At 43.2% G+C, this 22,779-nt stretch overlaps 1 protein-coding gene across 4 annotated transcripts in view; it reads right to left on the reverse strand.

The window, feature by feature from the left end:
• The window catches only part of rab3il1 (RAB3A interacting protein (rabin3)-like 1), a 43,729-nt gene extending 21,787 nt beyond the window's left edge, over positions 1-21,942 (reverse strand). For 2 of the 4 annotated variants that reach the window (XM_045705988.2, XM_045705984.2), the window contains exons 1-2: positions 5,247-5,471; positions 4,404-4,834 (exon numbers count right to left, since the gene is read on the reverse strand). In XM_045705988.2, the coding sequence (XP_045561944.1) occupies positions 4,404-4,636 (233 nt within the window). In that variant the 5' untranslated portion in view covers positions 4,637-4,834; positions 5,247-5,471. Of the gene's footprint in view, positions 1-4,403; positions 4,835-4,927; positions 5,032-5,246; positions 5,472-19,565; positions 19,720-21,791 lie in introns of those variants that run through there. The other 2 variants (XM_045705986.2, XM_045705985.2) reach the window with 2 other exon arrangements.
• Between the last annotated feature and the right edge of the window lie 837 nt (positions 21,943-22,779).

A 22,779-nucleotide genomic window follows, 5' to 3' on the forward strand; every position in this document is an offset into this window, starting at 1 on the left:
TATACAGGGAGTACCAGATCAATGTGCAGCTATATACAGGTAGTACCAGTACAATGTGGAGCTATATACAGGGAGTACCAGTATCAGATCAATGTGGAGCTATATACAGGGAGTACCAGATCAATGTGGAGCTATATACAGGGAGTACCAGATCAATGTGGAGCTATATACAGGGAGTACCAGTACCAGATAAATGTGGAGCTATATACAGGGAGTACCAGTACCAGATCAATGTGGAGCTATATACAGGGAGTACCAGATCAATGTGGAGCTATATACAGGGAGTACCAGATCAATGTGGAGCTATATACAGGGAGTACCAGATCAATGTGGAGCTATATACAGGGAGTACCAGATCAATGTGGAGCTATATACAGGGAGAACCAGTACCAGATCAATGTGGAGCTATATACAGGGAGAACCAGTACCAGATCAATGTGGAGCTATATACAGGGAGAACCAGTACCAGATCAATGTGGAGCTATATACAGGGAGAACCAGTACCAGATCAATGTGGAGCTATATACAGGGAGTACCAGTACCAGATCAATGTGGAGCTATATACAGGGAGTACCAGTACCAGATCAATGTGGAGCTATATACAGGGAGTACCAGTACCAGATCAATGTGGAGCTATAAACAGGGAGTACCAGTACCAGATCAATGTGGAGCTATAAACAGGAAGTACCAGATCAATGTGGAGCTATATACAGGGAGAACCAGTACCAGATCAATGTGGAGCTATATACAGGGAGAACCAGTACCAGATCAATGTGGAGCTATATACAGGGAGAACCAGTACCAGATCAATGTGGAGCTATATACAGGGAGTACCAGTACCAGATCAATGTGGAGCTATATACAGGGAGTACCAGTACCAGATCAATGTGGAGCTATATACAGGAAGTACCAGTACCAGATCAATGTGGAGCTATATACAGGAAGTAACAGATCAATGTGGAGCTATATACAGGAAGTACCAGATCAATGTGGAGCTATATACAGGAAGTACCAGATCAATGTGGAGCTATATACAGGGAGAACCAGTACCAGATCAATGTGGAGCTATATACAGGGAGAACCAGTACCAGATCAATGTGGAGCTATATACAGGGAGTACCAGTACCAGATCAATGTGGAGCTATATACAGGGAGGACCAGTACCAGATCAATGTGGAGCTATAAACAGGGAGTACCAGTACCAGATCAATGTGGAGCTATATACAGGGAGTACCAGTACCAGATCAATGTGGAGCTATATACAGGGAGTACCAGATCAATGTGGAGCTATTAACAAGGAGTACCAGTACCAGATCAATGTGCAGAGGTACGAGTTATTTGAGATAGTGCATTCGGAAAGTATTCAGACCCCTTCCCTTTTTTGACATTTTGTTACATTAAAGACTTATTCTGAAATGTATTGAATAAAAACAAATCCTCATTCTACACACAATACCCCATAAAGAAATCGAAAATGGCTGTTTTTAATTTTTTGCTAATTTATTAAAAATATTAAACAGAAATACCTTATTTACTTAAGTATTCAGACTCTTTTCTGCAAGACTCAAAATTTAGCTCAGGTGCATCCTGTTTCCATTGATCATCCTTGAGATTGGAGTCCACCTGTGGTAAATTCAATTGGTTGGACATGATTTGGAAAGGCACACACCTGTCTATATAAAAGGTCCCACAGTTGACAGTGCATGTCAGAACAAACACCAAGCCATGAAGTTGAAGGAATTATCTGTAGAGGTCCGACACAGGATTGTGTCGAGGCACAGATCAGGGGAAGGGTTCCAGTAAAAATGTCTGCAGCATTGAAGCTCCCCAAGAACACAGTGACCTCCATTATTTTCAAATGGAAGAATTCCAGAGTTCCTCTGTGGAGGTGGGAGGAACCTTCCAGAAGGACAACCATCTCTGCAGAACTCAACCAATCAGGCCTTTATGGTAGTGGCCAGACGGAAGCCACTCCTCAGTAAAAGGCACATGACAGCCTGCTTGGAGTTTGCCAAAAGGCACCTAAAGGACTCTGTGACCATGAGAAACAAGATTCTCTGGTCTGATGAAACCAAGATTGAACTCTTCGGCCTGAATGCCAAGCGTCACGTCTGGAGGAAACCTGGCCCTACCCTTATGGTGAAGCGTGGTGCTGGCAGCATCATGCTGTGGGACGTTTTTCAGTGACAGGGACTGGGAGACTAGTCAGGATCGAGGGAAAGATGAACAGCGCAAAGTACAGAGAGATCCTTGATGAAAACCTGCTCCAGAGTGCTCAGGACCTCAGACTGGGGAGAAGGTTCAACAGGACAAAGACCCTAAGCACACAGCCAAGACAACACAGGACTGGCTTCGGGTCAAGTCTCTGAATGTCCTTGACTGGCCCAGCCAGAGCACGGACTTGAACCTGATCGAACATCTCTGGAGAGACCTGAAAATAGCTGTGCAGTGATGCTCAAAATCCAACCTGACAGAGCTTGAGAGGATCTGCAGAGAAGAATGGGAATAACTCCCCAAATACAGGTGCCAAGCTTGTAGCGTCATAGCCAAGAAGACCTGAGGCTATAATCTCTGTCAAAGGTGCTTCAACAAAGTATTGAGTAAACGGTCTGAATACTTATGTAAATGTGATATTTCCGGGTTTTTGCTTTGTCATTATTGGGTATTGCGTGTAGAATAAGGCTGTAACGTTAACAAAATGTGGAAAAAGTCAAGGGGTCTGAATACTTTCCGAATGCACTGTAGACATGTACATGAAGGCAGGGTAAAGTGACTAGACATCAGGATAGATAATAATAAGAGAAAATAAACAAAAAACCGAGTAGCAGCAGCAAATGACGAATGTGAAAGTGTGTGTGTTGTCTCGATATGCGTGTGTGATGGGGGGCGAGGGTATCAGTGTAGTGTGCGTTTATATAGAGGTGTTGTTGCGAATAGAATCAGTGCAAGATCAATTCAGATAGTCTGTGTAACCATGATCAACAAGTAGATTCAGCCCCTGGACGATTAGTTTTATTTATTTTTTTGGAGCGATGGTCAGGGTGCCGGAACCTAATTACAAATACTTTGTAGACTGCAAACTGACCGCAAGAAGCCCAAAACAGATATTATATTTCACTAAAGTATTAGGAGGGTGTTAATGTTTTGTACACTGTGTTTATCTCAAGTTTCAAGTTAATGTCACGTGCACAAGTAACAGTGAAATGCCGTTCTTGTAAACTCTAACCCCTACAATACAGTAATCAATAACAATGTAATACTAGAAGAAGAAGAAAAACAAGGTATAACAAAAACACACAAGATATACAAATAAGAAAGACACACTTAAGTAAGCAGGGTCAGTTCCAGTAGCATATCTCCAAGGATACTGGATGAATAGAGGTAGATATATATAGGGGGTAAGGTGACTAGGAATCAGGACATACGATATATCTCTATTATAAAATGGGTGGTTCGAGCCCTGAATTGGCTGACAGCCGTTGTATATCCTGATCATAATGTGTTTCATAACATGAATCCAACGTCTGCATATTTGTACTGATCACGTTTGTCTAGAAGTATACATCATCATCATCATCATCAGATCATTATCAATGATTATCCTCAAAAATATATATAATTGAAAACAATAACATTATAAACATCAATCCGTCGTTAAGAATCGCAACAACACGCGAGGCTGAACTTGTCCTAATACCATTATGTCCAATCGGAACAGCACACATTCACCGGATTTCCCATTCTAGCTCTCCGCCCTTACCCTCTCACCACCCGGCTAGAAGATTCACCTCGTACCGTCGCCGTGACCTCGATGGCATCAGTTTATGTTTCCATGAATTCCATCAATTGTTCCAGTAACCGTTCATATCTTGCTGACGATATCATTCCATTTACAAGGATGCAATCAAAACAATGTTACTATTAAATAATGTTGACGAAACGCTATGGGCTACAATGTTTCATCGAGATATCAAACGAGATAAAGTTAGTCGAATGTTATTTTGTTACTCCCAAGTTTTGAGTCGCTATATACGTCTTTGTTGGCGATGCTTCGTAAGATAAGTCTATATTCATTCCTGCTCATTCCGATAGTTATTAAAAGGACGAAATGTGTTGTCGATCTGCCGTTAATCACATGATGACACGCATCCTCCCATCCCAACCCGTTTCCAGTTTAAAAAGAAACACGACCAAATATTTCCCCAGGGTGGTGTTGTTAGAACACATTATTGTCAAACAGAATATTGGCGTTCACAGTATATCTGGCATATGACATTAATGTGGTAGAAAATAAAATGGAGATTCGTTATGGTTATACGAAGACGATCCTAAAAGCTACAGGCTTGGAACCAACCTACAGCTGTGAAGGACAATAACAAATCAAACCCATAATGTTGTCTTACCTTCCAACCTCACACCTCTCTTCTTTAGTCTCCTCTCGGTGGGAGTGATATTTGGCTCTCCCTCTCTTCTGAGCCTGCTCCAGAACACTGGGTTTACCATAGAACGTGGTGTTGGAGTATACCTGGACACCAGATCTGGCTGATACTAGAACCTCGTACCCTGGGTTGGTGGCAGAGACAAGTGGTGGAGAGGAGGACAGCTGGACACTGTGGAGACCCTCAAAAGCATCCATGTTTTCCAGGCAGAGTCACTAATCCAACTGCAGTTTAATGTCACTTCAGTTACTGTGAAGGCTGTGGCTTCTGTGAGGGAAGAGTTCTTCCACCTTCTCCTATCTTCTTTTACTTTACCTCTTGTGTAGTAGGACCCCCTCACTCGAGTAGTCTGAAATACACTTTCCTTGGTTCCGCATGTTTTACCTGATGCCTACCTGGAAAACATAAAGGCATGTAACATTAATAGATAGAATAAATGATAATACATTAGATTAGAATATAATATATCAGAATAGAATAGAAAATACTTCGGTGGACTTTCAATCTGCTGAATCAATGAGGCCCTAGGCCTAATTTTAATCAACCGACCAGTCCACTCCACTCCCGCCGGGGACTTCAACTCGCCCCTCTCCTGGCCAAATGAAACTTAATGTGTTATTTTCTTTCATATAAATAATCACGCAAAAAAAATGGGCATACCTATCAAATTGCGTTTTTATGTTATGTAAGCCTATTCGTTTAGGATGGGTTATTTATTCAGACAAGTTTATAGATTGACTGGCTAGACGGAGTATGGACCGCTACGCAAACTTTTGACAATGGAATGCAGAAGGTATAGCAACTCACCATGTATTGTCCAAACTTGGTAATCAATTAATGGCAAAATAGTGAACAAAATACTGAAAATGTTCTTAATCTTAGTGACATGTTATGTCATTCGACCGAAAGTTGCAGAGGACAGAAACAACAGCACAGTCCGAAGTTCACCCTCCTGTTCAGTTCGTGTTATTGTTCTCTTCATTGAACCGGTTAATATTACAAACACCTCACGCCTCCTGCTGACCTGCAATGCGCATTACTACCACCAGGTGGCGATGGAGAGGTTTAAATCACAATTACACTACATGACCAAAAGTATGTGGACACCTGCTCGTCGAACATCTCATTCCTAAATCATGGGCGTTACTATGGAGTTGCCCCCCCTTTTCCTGCTATAACAACCTCCACTCTTCTAGAAAGGCTTTCCACTAGATGTTGGAACATTGCTGTGGGGGACTTGCTTCCATTCAGCCACAAGAGCATTAGTGAAATCGGGCCATGATGTTGGGCGATTAGGCCTGGCTCGCAGTCGCCATTCCAATTCATCCCAAAGGCGTTCGATGGGGTTGAGGTCAGGGCTCTGTGCAGGCCAGTCAAGTTCTTCCACACCGATTTCGACAAACCATTTCTGTATGGATCCCAACTTTGTGCATAAGGGGCATTGTCATGCTGAAACAGGAAAGAGCCTTCCCCAAACTGTTGCCACAAAGTTGGAAGCATAGAATCATCTAGAATGAAATTGTATGCTGTAGTATTAAGATTTCCCTTCACTGGAACTAAGGGGCCTAGCCCAAACCATGAAAAACAGCCCTAGACCATTATTCCTCCTCCACCAAACTTTACAGTTGGCACTATGCATTGGGGCAGGTAGCGTTCTCCTGACATTCGCCAAACCTAGATCAGTCCAGTCGAGCTTTACACCACTCCAGCCGACACTTGGCATTGTGCATGGTGTTCTTAGGCTTGTGTGCTGCTGCTCGGCCAAGGAAACCCATTTCATGAAGCTCCCGGTGAACAGTTTCAGCTTCCAGAGACAGTTTGGAACTAGGTACTGAGTGTTGCAACCGAGGACAGACGATTTGTACACGCTACCCACTTCAACACTCGGCGGTCCCGTTCTGTGAGCTTGTGTGGCCTGCCACTTGCCATTGTTGCTCCTAAACGTTTCCACTTCACAATAACAGCACTTACAGTTGACCGGGGAAACTCTAGCAGGGCAGAAATTTGATGAACTGACTTGTTAGAAAGGTGGCATTGTATGACGGTGCCACGTTGAAAGTCACTGAGCTCTTCAGTATGAGCCATTCTACTGCCAATGTTTGTCTATGGAGATTGCATCACTGTGTGCTCGATTTTATACATCTGTCAGCAGCGGGTGTGGCTGAAATAGCCAAATCCACTAATTTGAAGAGGTGTCCACATACTGCTGTATATAAAGTGTATAAATTCATTAGTTTCAACAATTTAAGTTCTCTGTGGTTAGCATGGGCCTCCCGAGTGGCGCAGTGGTCTAAGGCATTGCATCTCAGTGCTAGAGGTGTCACTGCAGACACCCTGGTTCGAATCCAGGCTGTATCACAACCGGCCGTGATTGGGAGTCCCATAGGGCAGCGCACAATTGGCCCAGTGTCGTCTGGGTTTGGCCGGGGTAGGCCATCACTGTAAATAACAAATTGTTCTTAACTGACTTGCCTAGTTAAAGAAATGTAGCTATACTTGTTGAAGAACTCAGCCCACCATTCTGATAGATCCTCTGGTTACAAGGATAGAATAGACCCTTTTCCTTTCAGAATAGATTGGAGGACACACATTATGTCGAACACATGTGGCAAATGATAGAACAAAATAAGTGTTTGTGTGTGTGTGTATGTACGGCCAAGGCTCAAACCCATATCAGAGTCCGTTAGCCCGCTATGCCGAAGCCCAACGCAACTCTCCGGGTCCCAAGTAAGGTTAGAGTTACTAGTCGCCATGCTAACTCTCTTACATGAGAAATGAAGAGGGAGAGTTGGGAGATATTCATTTAATATGTGATCTTACAAAATAATTGGGTTACGGGTTTTTGCTTGGTTGCGATATGTTGCAGCCTGGTCTGACAACCACTGAATAATTTTTTTTTCAATAGAAATGTGGTTGTTACTTTAAACATGTAATGTTTTAATGTGTGCTGTGTTGTACACAGATTTGAGATTAACTCGGGACCAGGCCTTACAATGAAGCTTTGTTGCAGAAACAGCTTATTAACACATCAAGTGACCAGAGGTCTACAAGTGCTCTCTTTTCCTCTCCTTTCGGAGGTCTACGAGTCCCTCATTCTCCTTTCGGAGGTCTACGAGTCCCTCTCCTTTCCTCTCCCACATCTGTCACTCCAACATTCTCTACCAAGACTGGCAACACACCTTCCCTTAACGCACAGTGAGTATATCATATGCAATCAATCTGATCAATCATTGTATAACTTGTATTCAATAGGGTATAACTAAAGGGAACTGAATACATATTCGATTTTTTTTTAGTTATTCATCTCTCTGTAATGTGTGTGATGCACAGTGAGTATACTGTAGATATAATATACAATCAATCTACAAAAATGTAGATAAATGGATGTGAATATTATGATCTCGATTGAGTTGGAAAGCTTTAGTCCAGGCCCATGTGATTGATTATCTGTGGATAGCTCCGTATGTGATGCTGAGTGTCTATGAAATGACTCTCTGTTAACTACCACATCCTACTTTCTCTCTCTCTCTGCCCTTCTGCTGAACTTTAACCTTAAATAGCACTATGTCTTCAGATTGTGGATCCATGAGATAATACCTATAAGAATTAGTTTGTGTTTGAGTAGATGTGTGACCGCCGTCAGTGTTTTGGAGAGTAGACTTGTGAAACTGACAAAGTTACAGTAGGTGGAGGAACACATTGATACACAGAGGGCAGCTTTCTCAGTCTGTGCTGAAGCCAGTCAACCAGCTAGTCAACCAACCAACCAGCCAGCCAGCCAGTCAACCAGCCAGCCAGCCAGCCAGCCAGTCAACCAGCCAGCCAGCCAGCCAACCAACCAACCAACCAGCCAGCCAGTCAACCAGCCAGCCAACCAGCCAGCCAGCCAGCCAGTCAACCAGCCAGCCAGCCAGCCAGTCAACCAACCAGCTAGTCAACCAACCAGCCAGCCAGCCAGTCAACCAGCCAGCCAGCCAGCCAACCAACCAACCAGTCAACCAGCCAGCCAGCCAGCCAGTCAACCAGCCAGCCAACCAACCAACCAGCCAGCCAGCCAGCCAGCCAGTCAACCAGCCAGCCAGCCAGCCAGCCAACCAACCAGCCAGCCAGCCAGCCAGCCAGTCAACCAGCCAGCCAGCCAGCCAGTCAACCAGCCAGCCAGCCAGTCAACCAACCAGCTAGTCAACCAACCAGCCAGCCAGCTAGTCAACAAACCAGCCAGCCAGCCTGGCCAGTGATGGGTAGCGATGACGGTAACATACTCGCGGAGGGAATGGAAGGGAAGCATCTACAAGCTGCTGTGGAGAGAACTGATCATATTCACTACACTACTCCTTCAGCATCATACACACAGGTAACCTCGTCATTTACACAGGTAACCTCATCATACACGCAGGTAGCCTCATTTACGCAGGTAACCTCATCATACACACAGGTAACCTCATCATACACGCAGGTAGCCTCATTTACGCAGGTAACCTCATCATACACACAGGAAACCTCGTTTACACACAGGAAACCTCATTTACACAGGTAACCTCATCATACACGCATGTAGCCTCATTTACGCAGGTAACCTCATCATACACACAGGAAACCTCATTTACACACAGGAAACCTCATTTACACAGGTAACCTCATCATACACGCAGGTAGCCTCATTTACACAGGTAACCTCATCATACACACAGGAAACCTCATTTACACAGGTAACCTCATCATACACACAGGAAACCTCATTTACACACAGGAAACCTCATCATACACACAGGTAACCTCATCATACACACTGGTAACCTCATCATACACACTGGTAACCTCATCATATACACAGGTAACCTCATCATACACGCAGGTAACCTCATCATACACACAGGTAACCTCATCATGCACAGAGGTAACCTCATCATGCACAGAGGTAACCTCATCATGCACAGAGGTAACCTCATCATGCACAGAGGTAACCTCATCATGCACACAGGTAACCTCATCATGCACACAGGTAACCTCATCATGCACACAGGTAACCTCATCATACACACAGGTAACCTCATCATACACACAGGTAACCTCATCATATACACTGGTAACATCATATATACAGGTAGCCTCATCATATATACAGGTAGCCTCATCATACACACAGGTAACCTCATCATGCACACAGGTAACCTCATCATGCACACAGGTAACCTCATTTACACAGGAAACCTCATCATATACACAGGAAACCTCATCATATACACAGGAAACCTCATCATATACACAGGTAACCTCATTTACACAGGTAACCTCATTTACACAGGTAACCTCATTTAGACAGGAAACCTCATATACACAGGAAACCTCATTTACACAGGTAACCTCAACATACACAGGTAACCTCATCATACACAGGTAACTTCATCATACACTGGTAACCTCATCATATATACTGGTAACCTCATCATATATACTGGTAACCTCATTATACACACTGGTAACTTCATCATACACACTGGTAACTTCATCATACACACTGGTAACTTCATCATACACACTGGTAACCTCATCATACATACAGGTAACTTCATCATACACACTGGTAACTTCATCATATACACTGGTAAGCTCATCATATACACTGGTAAGCTCATCATATATACAGGTAACCTCATCATACATACAGGTAACTTCATATATACTGGTAACGTCATCATATATACTGGAAACCTCATCATATATACTGTTAACTCCATCATATATACAGCTAACTCCATCATATATACAGCTAACGCCATCATATATACAGTGTTTGATAGTGACAGTAGTGTTAGATAGTGACAGTAGTGTTTTGGTGTTAGATAGTGACAGTAGTGTTAGATAGTGACAGTAGTGTTAGATAGTGACAGTAGTGTTAGATAGTGACAGTAGTGTTAGATAGTGACAGTAATGTTAGATAGTGACAGTAGTGTTAGATAGTGACAGTAGTGTTAGATAGTGACAGTAGTGTTAGATAGTGACAGTAATGTTTGATAGTGACTGTAGTGTTAGATAGTGACAGTAGTGTTAGATAGTGACAGTAGTGTTAGATAGTGACAGTAGTGTTAGATAGTGACAGTAGTGTTAGATAGTGACAGTAGTGTTAGATAGTGACAGTAGTGTTAGATAGTGACAGTAATGTTTGATAGTGACTGTAGTGTTAGATAGTGACAGTAGTGTTAGATAGTGACAGTAGTGTTAGATAGTGACAGTAGTGTTAGATAGTGACAGTAGTGTTAGATAGTGACAGTAATGTTAGATAGTGACAGTAGTGTTAGATAGTGACAGTAGTGTTAGATAGTGACAGTAGTGTTAGATAGTGACAGTAGTGTTAGATAGTGACAGTAGTGTTAGATAGTGACAGTAATGTTAGATAGTGACAGTAGTGTTAGATAGTGACAGTAGTGTTAGATAGTGACAGTAGTGTTAGATAGTGACAGTAGTGTTAGATAGTGACAGTGGTGTTAGATAGTGACAGTAGTGTTTTTGTGTTAGATAGTGACAGTAGTGTTAGATAGTGACAGTAGTGTTAGATAGTGACAGTAGTGTTAGATAGTGACAGTAGTGTTGTAGTGTTAGATAGTGACAGTAGTGTTTTGGTGTTAGATAGTGACAGTAGTGTTAGATAGTGACAGTAATGTTAGATAGTGACAGTAGTGTTAGATAGTGACAGTAATGTTAGATAGTGACAGTAGTGTTAGATAGTGACTGTAGTGTTAGATAGTGACAGTAGTGTTTTTGTGTTAGATAGTGACAGTAGTGTTAGATAGTGACAGTAGTGTTAGATAGTGACAGTAGTGTTAGATAGTGACAGTAGTGTTAGATAGTGACAGTGACAGTAGTGTTAGATAGTGACAGTAGTGTTAGATAGTGACAGTAGTGTTAGATAGTGACAGTAGTGTTAGATAGTGACAGTAGTGTTTTTGTGTTAGATAGAGACAGTAATGTTAGATAGTGACAGTAATGTTAGATAGTGACAGTAGTGTTAGATAGTGACAGTAATGTTAGATAGTGACAGTAGTGTTAGATAGTGACAGTAGTGTTAGATAGTGACAGTGGTGTTAGATAGTGACAGTGGTGTTAGATAGTGACAGTAGTGTTTTTGTGTTAGATAGTGACAGTAGTGTTAGATAGTGACAGTAGTGTTAGATAGTGACAGTAGTGTTAGATAGTGACAGTAGTGTTAGATAGTGACAGTGGTGTTAGATAGTGACAGTAGTGTTTTTGTGTTAGATAGTGACAGTAGTGTTAGATAGTGACAGTAGTGTTAGATAGTGACAGTAGTGTTAGATAGTGACAGTAGTGTTAGATAGTGACAGTAGTGTTTTGGTGTTAGATAGTGACAGTAGTGTTAGATAGTGACAGTAGTGTTTTGGTGTTAGATAATGACCGTAGTCTTTTTGTTTTAGGTGGTGACTGTCGCAGTCTACAGTTTCTTCCTGGTGTGTCTGATTGGTCGACAGTCTTAGACCCCGCCCAGGGCTACGCTGGTAACGACATCGACTTATACCTGCCTGTCTTCACCCTGCTACAGTTCTTCTTCTACATGGGCTGGCTCAAGGTGGGGAAGGAGGGAGGGAGGGAAGGGTGGATGGTTGATTGTATAATGGTTGATTTTCTCTGTGTGTGGACAGGTGGCAGAACAAATGATAAATCCATTTGGGGAAGACGATGAGGACTTTGAAGCCAACTATCTCCAGGTTTGGCATCCTCCATTTAAAATGCCATTAAATTCTTCTGCTCTATTTGGCTTCTGCTCTATCATTACATTTTCTCTCTCACATCATTCATTCCATTGCATTCGTCTTGTAGAGGTTTATGTTAGACCAGTCCACCATGATTGAGACTTGGGTTGTGTTCATTAGGGTATGCAGAACAGAAAACATTAAAAACATTTTACAACAGTTTTCTTCCATTTGCTGTCTAATGAACTCAACCCTGTTCTACCTGGAGCAGATCAAGGAGCATGAGGAGACCAACCACTCCTCTCCTGGGGAGGGGGGGTCTGAGTCGCCTCCTGGGGGTTCATTCCCCAGTCTTCCCCCACTCCTCCAGCGTCTCACTGCTCTGCCGGCGCCCCGGTGCTTCGTTCAGCCGCTTCCCCCCTCTTCCTGCACATCGAGGGGGCCACCTTCATGCCGGGCCCCATCCACGTCACGACTCCAGCCACCTTGACTACATCTTCTCCTCCATGCCGCTATACGAGAGGTCTGGCTTCTACAGCTGCCCCCAGACCCCCATCCACTGTGTTCCCCCAGCCATGTTCCCCCAGCCCCCATCCACTGTGTTCCCCCTCCGATGGAGCTCACACCTGGGATTGCAGCACCAGCTCCCTGGCCCCTCTGATGGTGGGCTCTGGAGGTCTGCTACCCCCGGGTCATACACCCCCTCTGCCTTCCCCTGGCTGAGTTAGGAGGGAGAGGGTCCTTGTCTTCCGGCCTTCTCCTTCCCTGACCCTGGCAACCCTCCGGAACTCTGCCCCATATCGAAGCTCCGGCCCGGGCAGGGCCTGATGTCTCGACAGATAACACACAGTCACCCAAAGGCCTATAGCCTGGAGCCCTCAGCCCCTAGGGAGGTGGCGGGGAGAGAGTGTTCTCCTTTAACCCCCCCTCTCGCACCCCAGCTCACAATCCCAACAACAGCTCCTCTAGTATTAATGCACCCCAGCACTATCAGCACCACCAACCCCAACACCACTACTCCAGCCAACTTCTGCAATGGTACCAGCCACAACAACTTTTGTAACCATGCCAATTTCAACAGCAGCAGTACTCAAGGAGCAGGTAGCAACAGTGGCACCAATGGAGGACTGAGAAACAACTTCAACAACATCTCCACCTCCACTTCCATGTCCTCTAACCAATCAGCCATTCAGCATCCAAACTCGCCCAATGATTCAGAGATTTCATTGGCTAAGGGGGATCCTCACTGGTTGGGAGCTCTGGTGGTGGATAGTGGGATGAACAAGGCTCCTGGGAGGTGGGTACAAAACTGAGGAAGGAGAGAGATGATTGGACAAAGCTCCTGGGGGGGTGGGAGCAGGACTGAGGAAGGAGGGAGATGATTGGATGAATTGGGGTTCAGAAGCAGTGTACACGCATCTTTTGGACTTAAGGTTTCCCTCACTGACATTGTCTGGAAAATATTGTCTGAGAGAATATTGTCAGAGAATCTTGTCTAATGTTGGGCGAACACAACAAATTCAAAAATCCTAACATCGCTGAGCCTAAATCAGGGCCAAAAATCAAGAATCTTGTCAGAGAATCTTGTATGGAGAATCTCACAATGGATTCCAGCAAATAAACCACAGTGAAATCTACTGAAGAATAATTTATTCAAATCAACCCCTTATAAAACACCAATCAACCCCCGTATAAAATACCAATCAACTCCCTTATAAAACACCAATCATCCCCCATATAAAACAACAATCATCCCCCATATAAAACAACAATCATCCCCCATATAAAAGACCAATCAACCCCTGTATAAAACCCAAATCAACCCCCGTATAAAACCCCAATCTACCCCTTATAAAAACACCAATCAACCCCTTATATCTTCTTCAGGATTGGTGGGTCCCCTGTGAGACGGCTGAGCTAACATAGGCTAATGCGATTAGCATGAGGTTGTAAGTAACAAGAACATTTCCCAGGACATAGACATATCTGATATTGGCAGAAAGCTTAAATTCTTGTTAATGCACTCTCCAATTTACAGTAGCTATTACAGTGAAATAATACCATGCTATTGTTTGAGGAGAGTGCACAGTTTTGAACATGAAAAGTTATTAATAAACAAATTAGGCACATTCAGTCTTGATAGAACATTTTGAACCGAAATGCAATGGTTCATTGGATCAGTCTAAAACTTTGCCCGTACACTGCTGCCATCTAGTTGCCAATATCTAAATTGCACCTGGGCTGGAATAATACATGATGACCTTTCTCTTGCATTTCAAAGAAAAAGTTTTTTTTTTTTCTTTGTATTATCTTTTACCAGATCTAATGTGTTATATTCTCCTACATTCCTTTCACATTTCCACAAACTTCAAAGTGTTTCCTTTCAAATGGTACCAAGAATATGCATATCCTTGCTTCAGGGCCTGAGCTACAGACAGATTTGGGTCATTTTAGGCGAATGTTTTTTTTAAAAAGGGGCCGATCCATAAAACCCCTTATAAACACCAAGTTCTCATGCTCCTAAACAATGGCGGCTGTTTATTTACCCAACAACTCTGTTCCAATGAGCTGTAGAAAAGGAAAATCTACACATTTAAAAACACCGCATTCCCTACATAGTGCGCTACTTTAGACCAGAGCCCTATAGGACCCTATTCCCTATATATAGTGCACTACAATAGACCAGAGCCCTATAGAACCCTATTCCCTATATATAGTGGACTACAATAGACCAGAGCCCTATAGAACCCTATTCCCTATATATAGTGCACTACTTAGGACCAGAGCCCTATAGAACCCTATTCCCTATATAGTGCACTACTTTAGACCAGAGCCCTATAGAACCCTATTCCCTATATATATAGTGCACTACTTAGGACCAGAGCCCTATAGAATCCTATTCCCTATATAGTGCACTACTTTAGACCAAGCCCCATAGAGCCCATCAGGTCCTAATGGCCTGGTACTCAGGGCTCTATTGTCCCTCTAACCACGATGTGATTTTTGATTTCATTTGCATCAAACACTTTGCATCAAAACAGTATTGTAACGACCCTGGGTTTATAAGTCTGGAAATCGACTCTGCCGCACGAGCATGCTTTTGCGACACGGTCGATAGTGTGCCGGACCTCGGGCTAGAAGGTCGAGGGTTCGAGACCTGCTCCCTCCCTGTTTCATTACAGTATCATGCTTTTAACAATCTCCATTAGGCTCCAAAAAGTGACATCACTTTCATGAGCAATTTGAAGAAAGAAGTTAAAAAAATTAAAAAATATATTGGTACATAATTGGTTTAGCCTATACTCCAAAATTAAACAAAGTAATCGCCTTTGAGTGTGGACTGTTATCACGCATACTGGATGGACTGGTTTCCTTATGCTACGCTCCAAACGTTCTATCCATGAGTCTGGGAGAGAACGTATAGGCCTAGGCGATGCTGTTGGTTCATTGATTGTGCAGGGCTGATGTTACGGATACAGGTATCCTGTGTATGTATCCTGTGTGTTTCTTTTCTCTCCTTCTCCCCTCACAGGTGACAATCAATATTCCCCAATCAGTCATCAATCAGTCACCAATCAAGACACCTGCTCCTTTTCCCTCAACCAATCACATCCCTTTCCCTTGGTTTAAAAACCCAGCCAGTTGTTTTGTCTTTAGTTCAATCTCACTCTCTGTGTCTATAGCTCTCTCTGAACACAGCTCTCGCTTTTGGCAACTACATGTCACTTTGTCCGTCAGCCTGTGAGTATTGTTTTTGTTAAAGTGTTGACTGTTTGTTTGTTGGTGGGAAAAGGGGGTACCAAGACAAGTCGCCCATGGGCCTACATTACCCGTAGGTAACCCTTGTCTAAATACCCTAGTTAGAACTGGGCGGACCACCCACTGTATTTTTGGTTAGTTAGCTAGCTGTTCTTGAAGTAGACTAGTCTAGTTTTGGATTATTGTTTCTTTCCTTGGGTCCAGCTCAGCCCCTCTTCCCGCCCCCCTTTACCGTGTGTTCTAAAATAAACCTTTAGTGTTTGACGGTAAATTTAAGTTGTCTGTGGTTTTTGTTCTCACTGTTCTTTATCACTATTATAATTTGCATGAGTTATGTTACGGGTCTCATTTCCATCCCCCCTAGACTGCAGGGCCAAAGGGATTCGTAACAGCTGATTAAAGTTACCAAATACAAATTCAAATTGTAGGCTGTTGAATAGCCTAGTAATAGGGCATTGTTTATATTTTCATTAAAAATAACACATTACCTTCAGCTACAGAATCTCACCACCGTGCGTTTCCATCTCCTCCTCTCTGTCCCTCATTCCTTTCTTGAGCGTACACAGGTAAGTGCTATAAAAAATCTGTTAGTCGGGAGCTTCATGAAATGGGTTTCCAAGGCCGAGCAGCTGCACACAAGCCTAAGATCACCATGTGCAACGCGAAGCGTCGGCTGGAGTGGTGTAAAGCTCGCCACCTTTGGAGCAGTGGAAACACGTTCTCTGGAGTGATGAATCACCATCTGGTAGTCCGACGGACTAATCTGGGTTTGGGGGATGCCAAGAGAACGCTACCTGCCCCAATGCATAGTGCCAACTGTAAAGTTTGGTGGATGAGGAATAATGGTCTGGGGCTGTTTTTCATGGTTCGGGCTAGGCCCCTTAGTTCCAGCGACGGGAAATCTTAATGCTACAACATACAATTCTGTGCTTCCAACTTTGTGGCAACAGTTTGGAGAAGGCCCTTTCCTGTTTCAGCATGACAATGCTCCTGTGCACAAAGCGAGATCCATACAGAGATGGTTTGTCAAGATCGGTGTGGAAGAACTTGACTGGCCTGCACAAAGCCTTGACCTCAACCCCATCGAAAGCCTTTGGGATGAATTGGAATGGCGACTGCAAGCCTGGCCTAATTTCCCAACATCGGTGCCCGACCTCACTTATGCTCGTGGCTGAATGGAAGCAAGTCCCCGCAGCAATGTTCCAACATCTTGTGGAAAGCTTTCCCAGAAGAGCAGAAGTTGTTATAGCAGAAAAGGAGGGACCAACTCAATATTAATGCCAATGATTTTGGAATGAGGTGTTAGATGAACAGGTGTCCACATACTTTTGGTCATGTAGGGTACCTTCGTGTCACGGGAATTTTGCTATCTCAATGGTTGAACTCAACTATCACTCAAGCTTTGTCTATTTCCCAGAGGTCGTAAATCTCTGGTGACTGAGGGAGGTGGTGGATAGCTGAGTCGAGAGTCCCCTTACTGCATCCCTAGTCTGATTAACAAATCTTTCTTGGTTATAATAGATATAGTTTATCCAATCCACATTTTTATTTATCGTAACCCACCAAAAGAAAGTAGTAGTGAACCCTTCCCCTGTTTTGATTCAACGGCTTGTATTCATTGGGTACTCCCCTAGGGATCCCTATGGAATCCATCCATATGGGGCTACCCTCATCTAGGACTAGACTTCTCTTATTTCTGTCCATTTTACTCACAACTGGCCATTGATGACTAATCCTCACTGGTTGAACCAATAACACCGGGGCACAAGTGCCGAACCACCCTTTTGGCAATGCTTGTTTGAGTCTACCTTTACTAGTACAGGCCCACCAGACATCCGTCAAAGGAACCACGAGATTCGAGAGTTTTACAGCCATTGAATGCACCCAAATTTCTGGTGCCATTCGTATGTTTAACACTGGTACTCCCCAGGAGTCACCTTGAACGGCAGTGGGGTGGCGGAGCTTTTCAATCGTGCAAGGCCAATCCCCGTACAATTGACTTCAGTTTGGTTAGACCCTAAGTCTAAGACGCAGGAAAACATTACCTGTGGCATCGGGGCCGTCAACATAGTTGGTTGCCCCGTAGAACATGCATAACAATTGGTTTGGCCCAGAGCCCTGGCCGTGTAATTCATCCATCTCAACCAGAGATTTTCATCTGGTATTCCTTCTACCTCCCCTTGGTTCCTTTCTTGGAGAAGGAAATCCTTCACATTGGGTAGAATCAAAGGAATGTCCACCTGAATGATCAACTCGCCTTGGTCCTAATAATAGATTTACTACGGGGTATTTCACTGTGGTGTCCGTCAATTGAAATGGGGGCAGGTATCCTTGCCATACTTATCAGCGCATGCCAGATACAAATTATGTCTCTCCTAGTTACATTTTGTATAGTTACTACTATTCCCAACATGTATGAAAGAATATCCTTATTCCGTTTAACACCCCACCGTGCACTCCATTTCCAGATATTAGTCTCATATTCCCTGCCCCATGTGTGTTTAAACACCTGGGACCGGGAACATGTGGACATAATTGTTTGACACAGGTATAAGGGGGTGTTGTCATCGGTTATCTCCTTACAGTAACCCGACCTGATCTTAAATCTCGCGTTTTGTCCTTCTCTAACCCCTATTATATATGTCACTCTTCCTTGGCTGTCCTTATATTGAGTATTTTGTCTTTTGCTTCTCAACAATGGTAGAGATTCGGTACGATTTATGCCGACTGGTGGTGGATCTGGATGGATTAGGAAGATTATTAGTACGATGATGCAGCTTAGGGTCCCCCATATTCCCAAAAACCGCCAACCCCCCCCCCCCCCCCCCCTCCTGTCTGTAGCCTATCTGCCAGGAACCACCCCATACTCGCACCTCTAGGAGCACACACAGTGATGAAAGGTCGGGATAGGGGATCTTCGTTAAGGAAGTAACCCCCGAACCCTGTTGATACTCGGTTCTTCTCCTAACTCTGATCAGCAGTGCTTGTATGTGTTCCTACCTTTTTGCAGTGGGTAACGTGGACCCAGTTAGCTCTCTCAGCTATTCTAACAGCAAAGGCGGTGGTTAACAGAACCTGGTATGGGCCTTCCCAACGGGGCTGCTTCCAGTCTTTTCTCCTCAGGGACTGGATCCACACCCAGTCTCCTGGTTGGCTTGAGTGAATCACCTTCTGTAATTCACCTGTTGGACACAATCTTTGACATACGGGTGTGGTTAACCTGTCTGGGCTAGGGGGCAGTATTTTTCACGGCCGGATAAAAAACGTACCCGATTTAATCTGGTTACTACTCTTGCCCAGAAACGAGAATATGCATATAATTAGTAGATTTGGATAGAAAACTGTAAAGTTTCTAAAACTGTTTGAATGGTGTCTGTGAGTATAACAGAACTCCTATGGCAGGCAAAAACCTGAGAGGATTCCATACAGGAAGTGCCCTGTTTGACAATTTGTTGTCCTTCTGTTGCATCTCCCGTTTTATATTTATCCAGCTACTAATGCCTCAAACTATCTCTCGTTAAACACCAAAATACGGTATACCGAACAAATCCTGCTGGATTATTAGTGGTAACTATCCTTTCTACAACGGATTAAAACGATATTATATCTAATGCAGTTTACAGATATTTATCCCCCAAATCCATGAATAAAGATTACTGACCTTATTCTTGCAGCTGAGAATTCAATGTAGGTTGGATCTCATCACCGTCTCTGTAGTGGACCAGTCTACCACCGGCCTGAAATAGACCCTCAGTTCAGCGGTCAGGTCTTTCTTTCACGGATCCGTCATCCGTCCATGCATGGTTTCGGTGCATCTGGGATGAGAGGCAGGTATTGAGATCCGGCTCGAAAGACCAAGTTGTCACGAATTTTGCTATCTCAATGGTTAAACTCAACTATCACTCAAGCTTTGTCTATTTCCTAGAGGCTGTAAATCTCTGGTTAATAAAGAATTAGACAGTCTCAGATTCTGCAATAGATCAATACTTTATTCAGAGAGCGCTCTGACTTCAAAATAAGAACACACAAATGAACTCACATCAGTAGAAACTCCACCTCTCTTTAGGTGGGCTGTATTTTTCCAAAGTTCACATACATTGTTTATCACCCTTCTGCAACATGTTTCATCTTCTGCAAGCCTAGCCATTTCTAACAGTTTTTCTCCTCCATAGGGTGGGGAGGCCTCTTTCCAGTGTCAACGTTATCACAAGTTGACAGTTCGGTTGTCCCTGAATGTCTCAACTATACCCAGCTCATATTGCGAAATAGTAACAATGGCCTAGTCACACACATTATTGAATTATGACTCGACACATTTCATACAATTATATGGTTTCAGGGTGGAATACTTTAGAATAATTTATGTTTAAGATAATGACTATCACTTCGAGCGCTGTAATTTGTATTTTCTAAATGTAGCATTTTGTGGCCCCGTTTCACCCTGCATTGGTATCAGAAGTCTGATGGTGCGATATGCGCATCTGCTAAATGAACTAAATATACTCTAACTGTATATGTGAAGATTAACAATTGCAAAAGCCTTCTGAGTATTTTTTGAATGTGCTTCACCATGAAACAAGGCCAATAATAATACCCAAAGTGCTTTGCGGTTCCTGTTGGTATGTTCATTTTTACATATACACTGTGTACAAAAGATTAGGAACACCTGCTCTTTCCATGACAGACTGACCAGGTGAATGCAGGTGAAAGCTATGATCCCTTATTGATGTCACCTGTTAAATCCACTTCAATCAGTGTAGATGAAGGGGAGGAGACAGGTTAAAGAAGGATTTTTAAGCCTTCTGACAATTGAGACAGATTGTGTGCCATTCAAGAGGTGTATGGGCAAGACAACAGATTGAAGTGCCTTTGAACAGGGTATGGTAGTAGGTGCCAGGCGCAACGGTTTGTGTGTGTCAAGAACTGCAACGCTGCTGGGTTTTTTCAAGGTCAACAGTTTCCTGTGTATCAAGAATGGTTTTCCAACGAATTGAGGCTGTTCTTAGGGCCGGGGGGGGGGGGGGGTTGCAACTCAATATTAGGAAGGTGTTAGGTAATTTAGTAGACACTTAACCAGAATGCCTTACAGTTAGTTGAATGCACTAAGATAGATAAACAACATGAGTCATAGCAAGTAAAACATTTCTGTAACTGTTGGAGAGAACGTTGTTGCTGTTCGGGCAAGTTACTTCTTAAATGTATTTTAAAATGCTAAATAAATATTGTAATGCTATACACTGTTTATGGTATTTTGTAATTGTCATTTTTCCCTGGGTGCCACCAGACATTCAGACGTCAAAAGTGTTAGCACTTGGTGGCCTATATCAGCCCCCCAAAATAAGTCTTTAGATGAGGCAGGTGAACCTGCAACCACAACACTTAAACCACATTAGACATGACATATTCTAAGATTCACAGGAATAGTTAGCTTTGCCCCTTCTTGTCCAACCTCAAAACATTAATGGAAAATCCAAAACCTGTAACCCCTTAAGACAACAAATAAATATGTTAGTGTGTGTATATGACTATTTCTACTGCTAACCCTAATGCCTAACCTTAAATATTTTTGTTGGACACGTTTGCTCACCACCAACAGAACTTCCGTTGCACTACATAATCACCATAAATGTGTCGCCTCCTCCAACATGAACATGGCATCTACTGACTTAACAGTTAAATGAGAACACACTTGGTAAATATTTTTCTCTATAGTTGCCTAAAACTCAAACATCTATAACTCTCGTCCCCTTGGAACAAGCCCAAACAAAACATGTCCAATTTGGAAAAATGTGCAGTCAAAATAAATTGTGCGCCAGGGTTACACACTGGCTAAACCGAAAACTTGACTATCAACCCTCAAGACGATCAGCAATAAAGTTGTCCTTACCACAGACATGTCTGATTTCAAGGGGAAACTCCTGCAATATCTGTAGTAACTTTCCTCTAAGGAAAGCTACCACCTCACTGCACAGGCCCAGTCCAACATCAATGTCATGGCTCTAGTAGATTTGTCTGGGTTGGTACAGTTTAAGTTCGGTTACATTGGACCAGGGGTGAAAGTAAGGCGGTACTGTCGCCTTTCGACTCGTGCACACTTGCATACAGTAAATTGCCTCGTGCCGCTTGTGAGTGGCTCGCTTGTGAGCGTGCTGGCAGCACGTTTGATTGTGCATCAAGAATTTAGCACAGCAAGTTTGTTTGAAGGTCTGGTTAAATAGGTAAATTGTTTAATCCATTTCAAGAATTTATTCACAGGTAAATAGTAATATGCTCTGGTGAGAAACTTTGCTGCCCTGTTTCCAATCATCCAAATGGCTGGGAGAACCTCAAGGAAGTAAATACATTTAGAAAATGAAAAACGATGTATGATTAGCTACAGTGCAGTGCAGGCTAACTCAAATGAGCTTCTAATGTAACTAGCTAGCTATCTAGCCAACTTTACATACTGTATAACTAGCTTGCTAAATGAATTAAATATCGCTAGTTATCTTCATGTATGTATCACAAAAAAAAAATCGAAATGGATTTGTAGGTAGCTAACAGCCATGGAGGAGGGTGAAAGGATAGCAGCCCCAACTGTCAAAGTGAGAGAGTAGGCTATTCTGGATAGGGCAGGTACTTTTGTGTAGTTCCTGTCCCTAGAAGTAAAGACGGAGATAATAGAAGTGAGGACGGAGATAATAGTAACCTAATATTCAGTGCAATGAAGTGAAAGCCTGTCTGCAGATGAAGAGGTCCCACTGAAGAGCAGTGGTTCTCAGTCCTGGGGACTCAAAGGGGTGGGTGAACATTTTTGTTGTTGCCTTAGCACTGCACAGCTGATTCAAATGATCAACTCATCAAGCTTCAAGTGGTATTTATGTATTAGTTTGTGA

This window comes from Salmo salar, chromosome 23 (genome assembly GCF_965601325.2).
Source record: "Salmo salar chromosome 23, fSalSal1, whole genome shotgun sequence".
Lineage (NCBI taxonomy): Eukaryota > Metazoa > Chordata > Actinopteri > Salmoniformes > Salmonidae > Salmo > Salmo salar.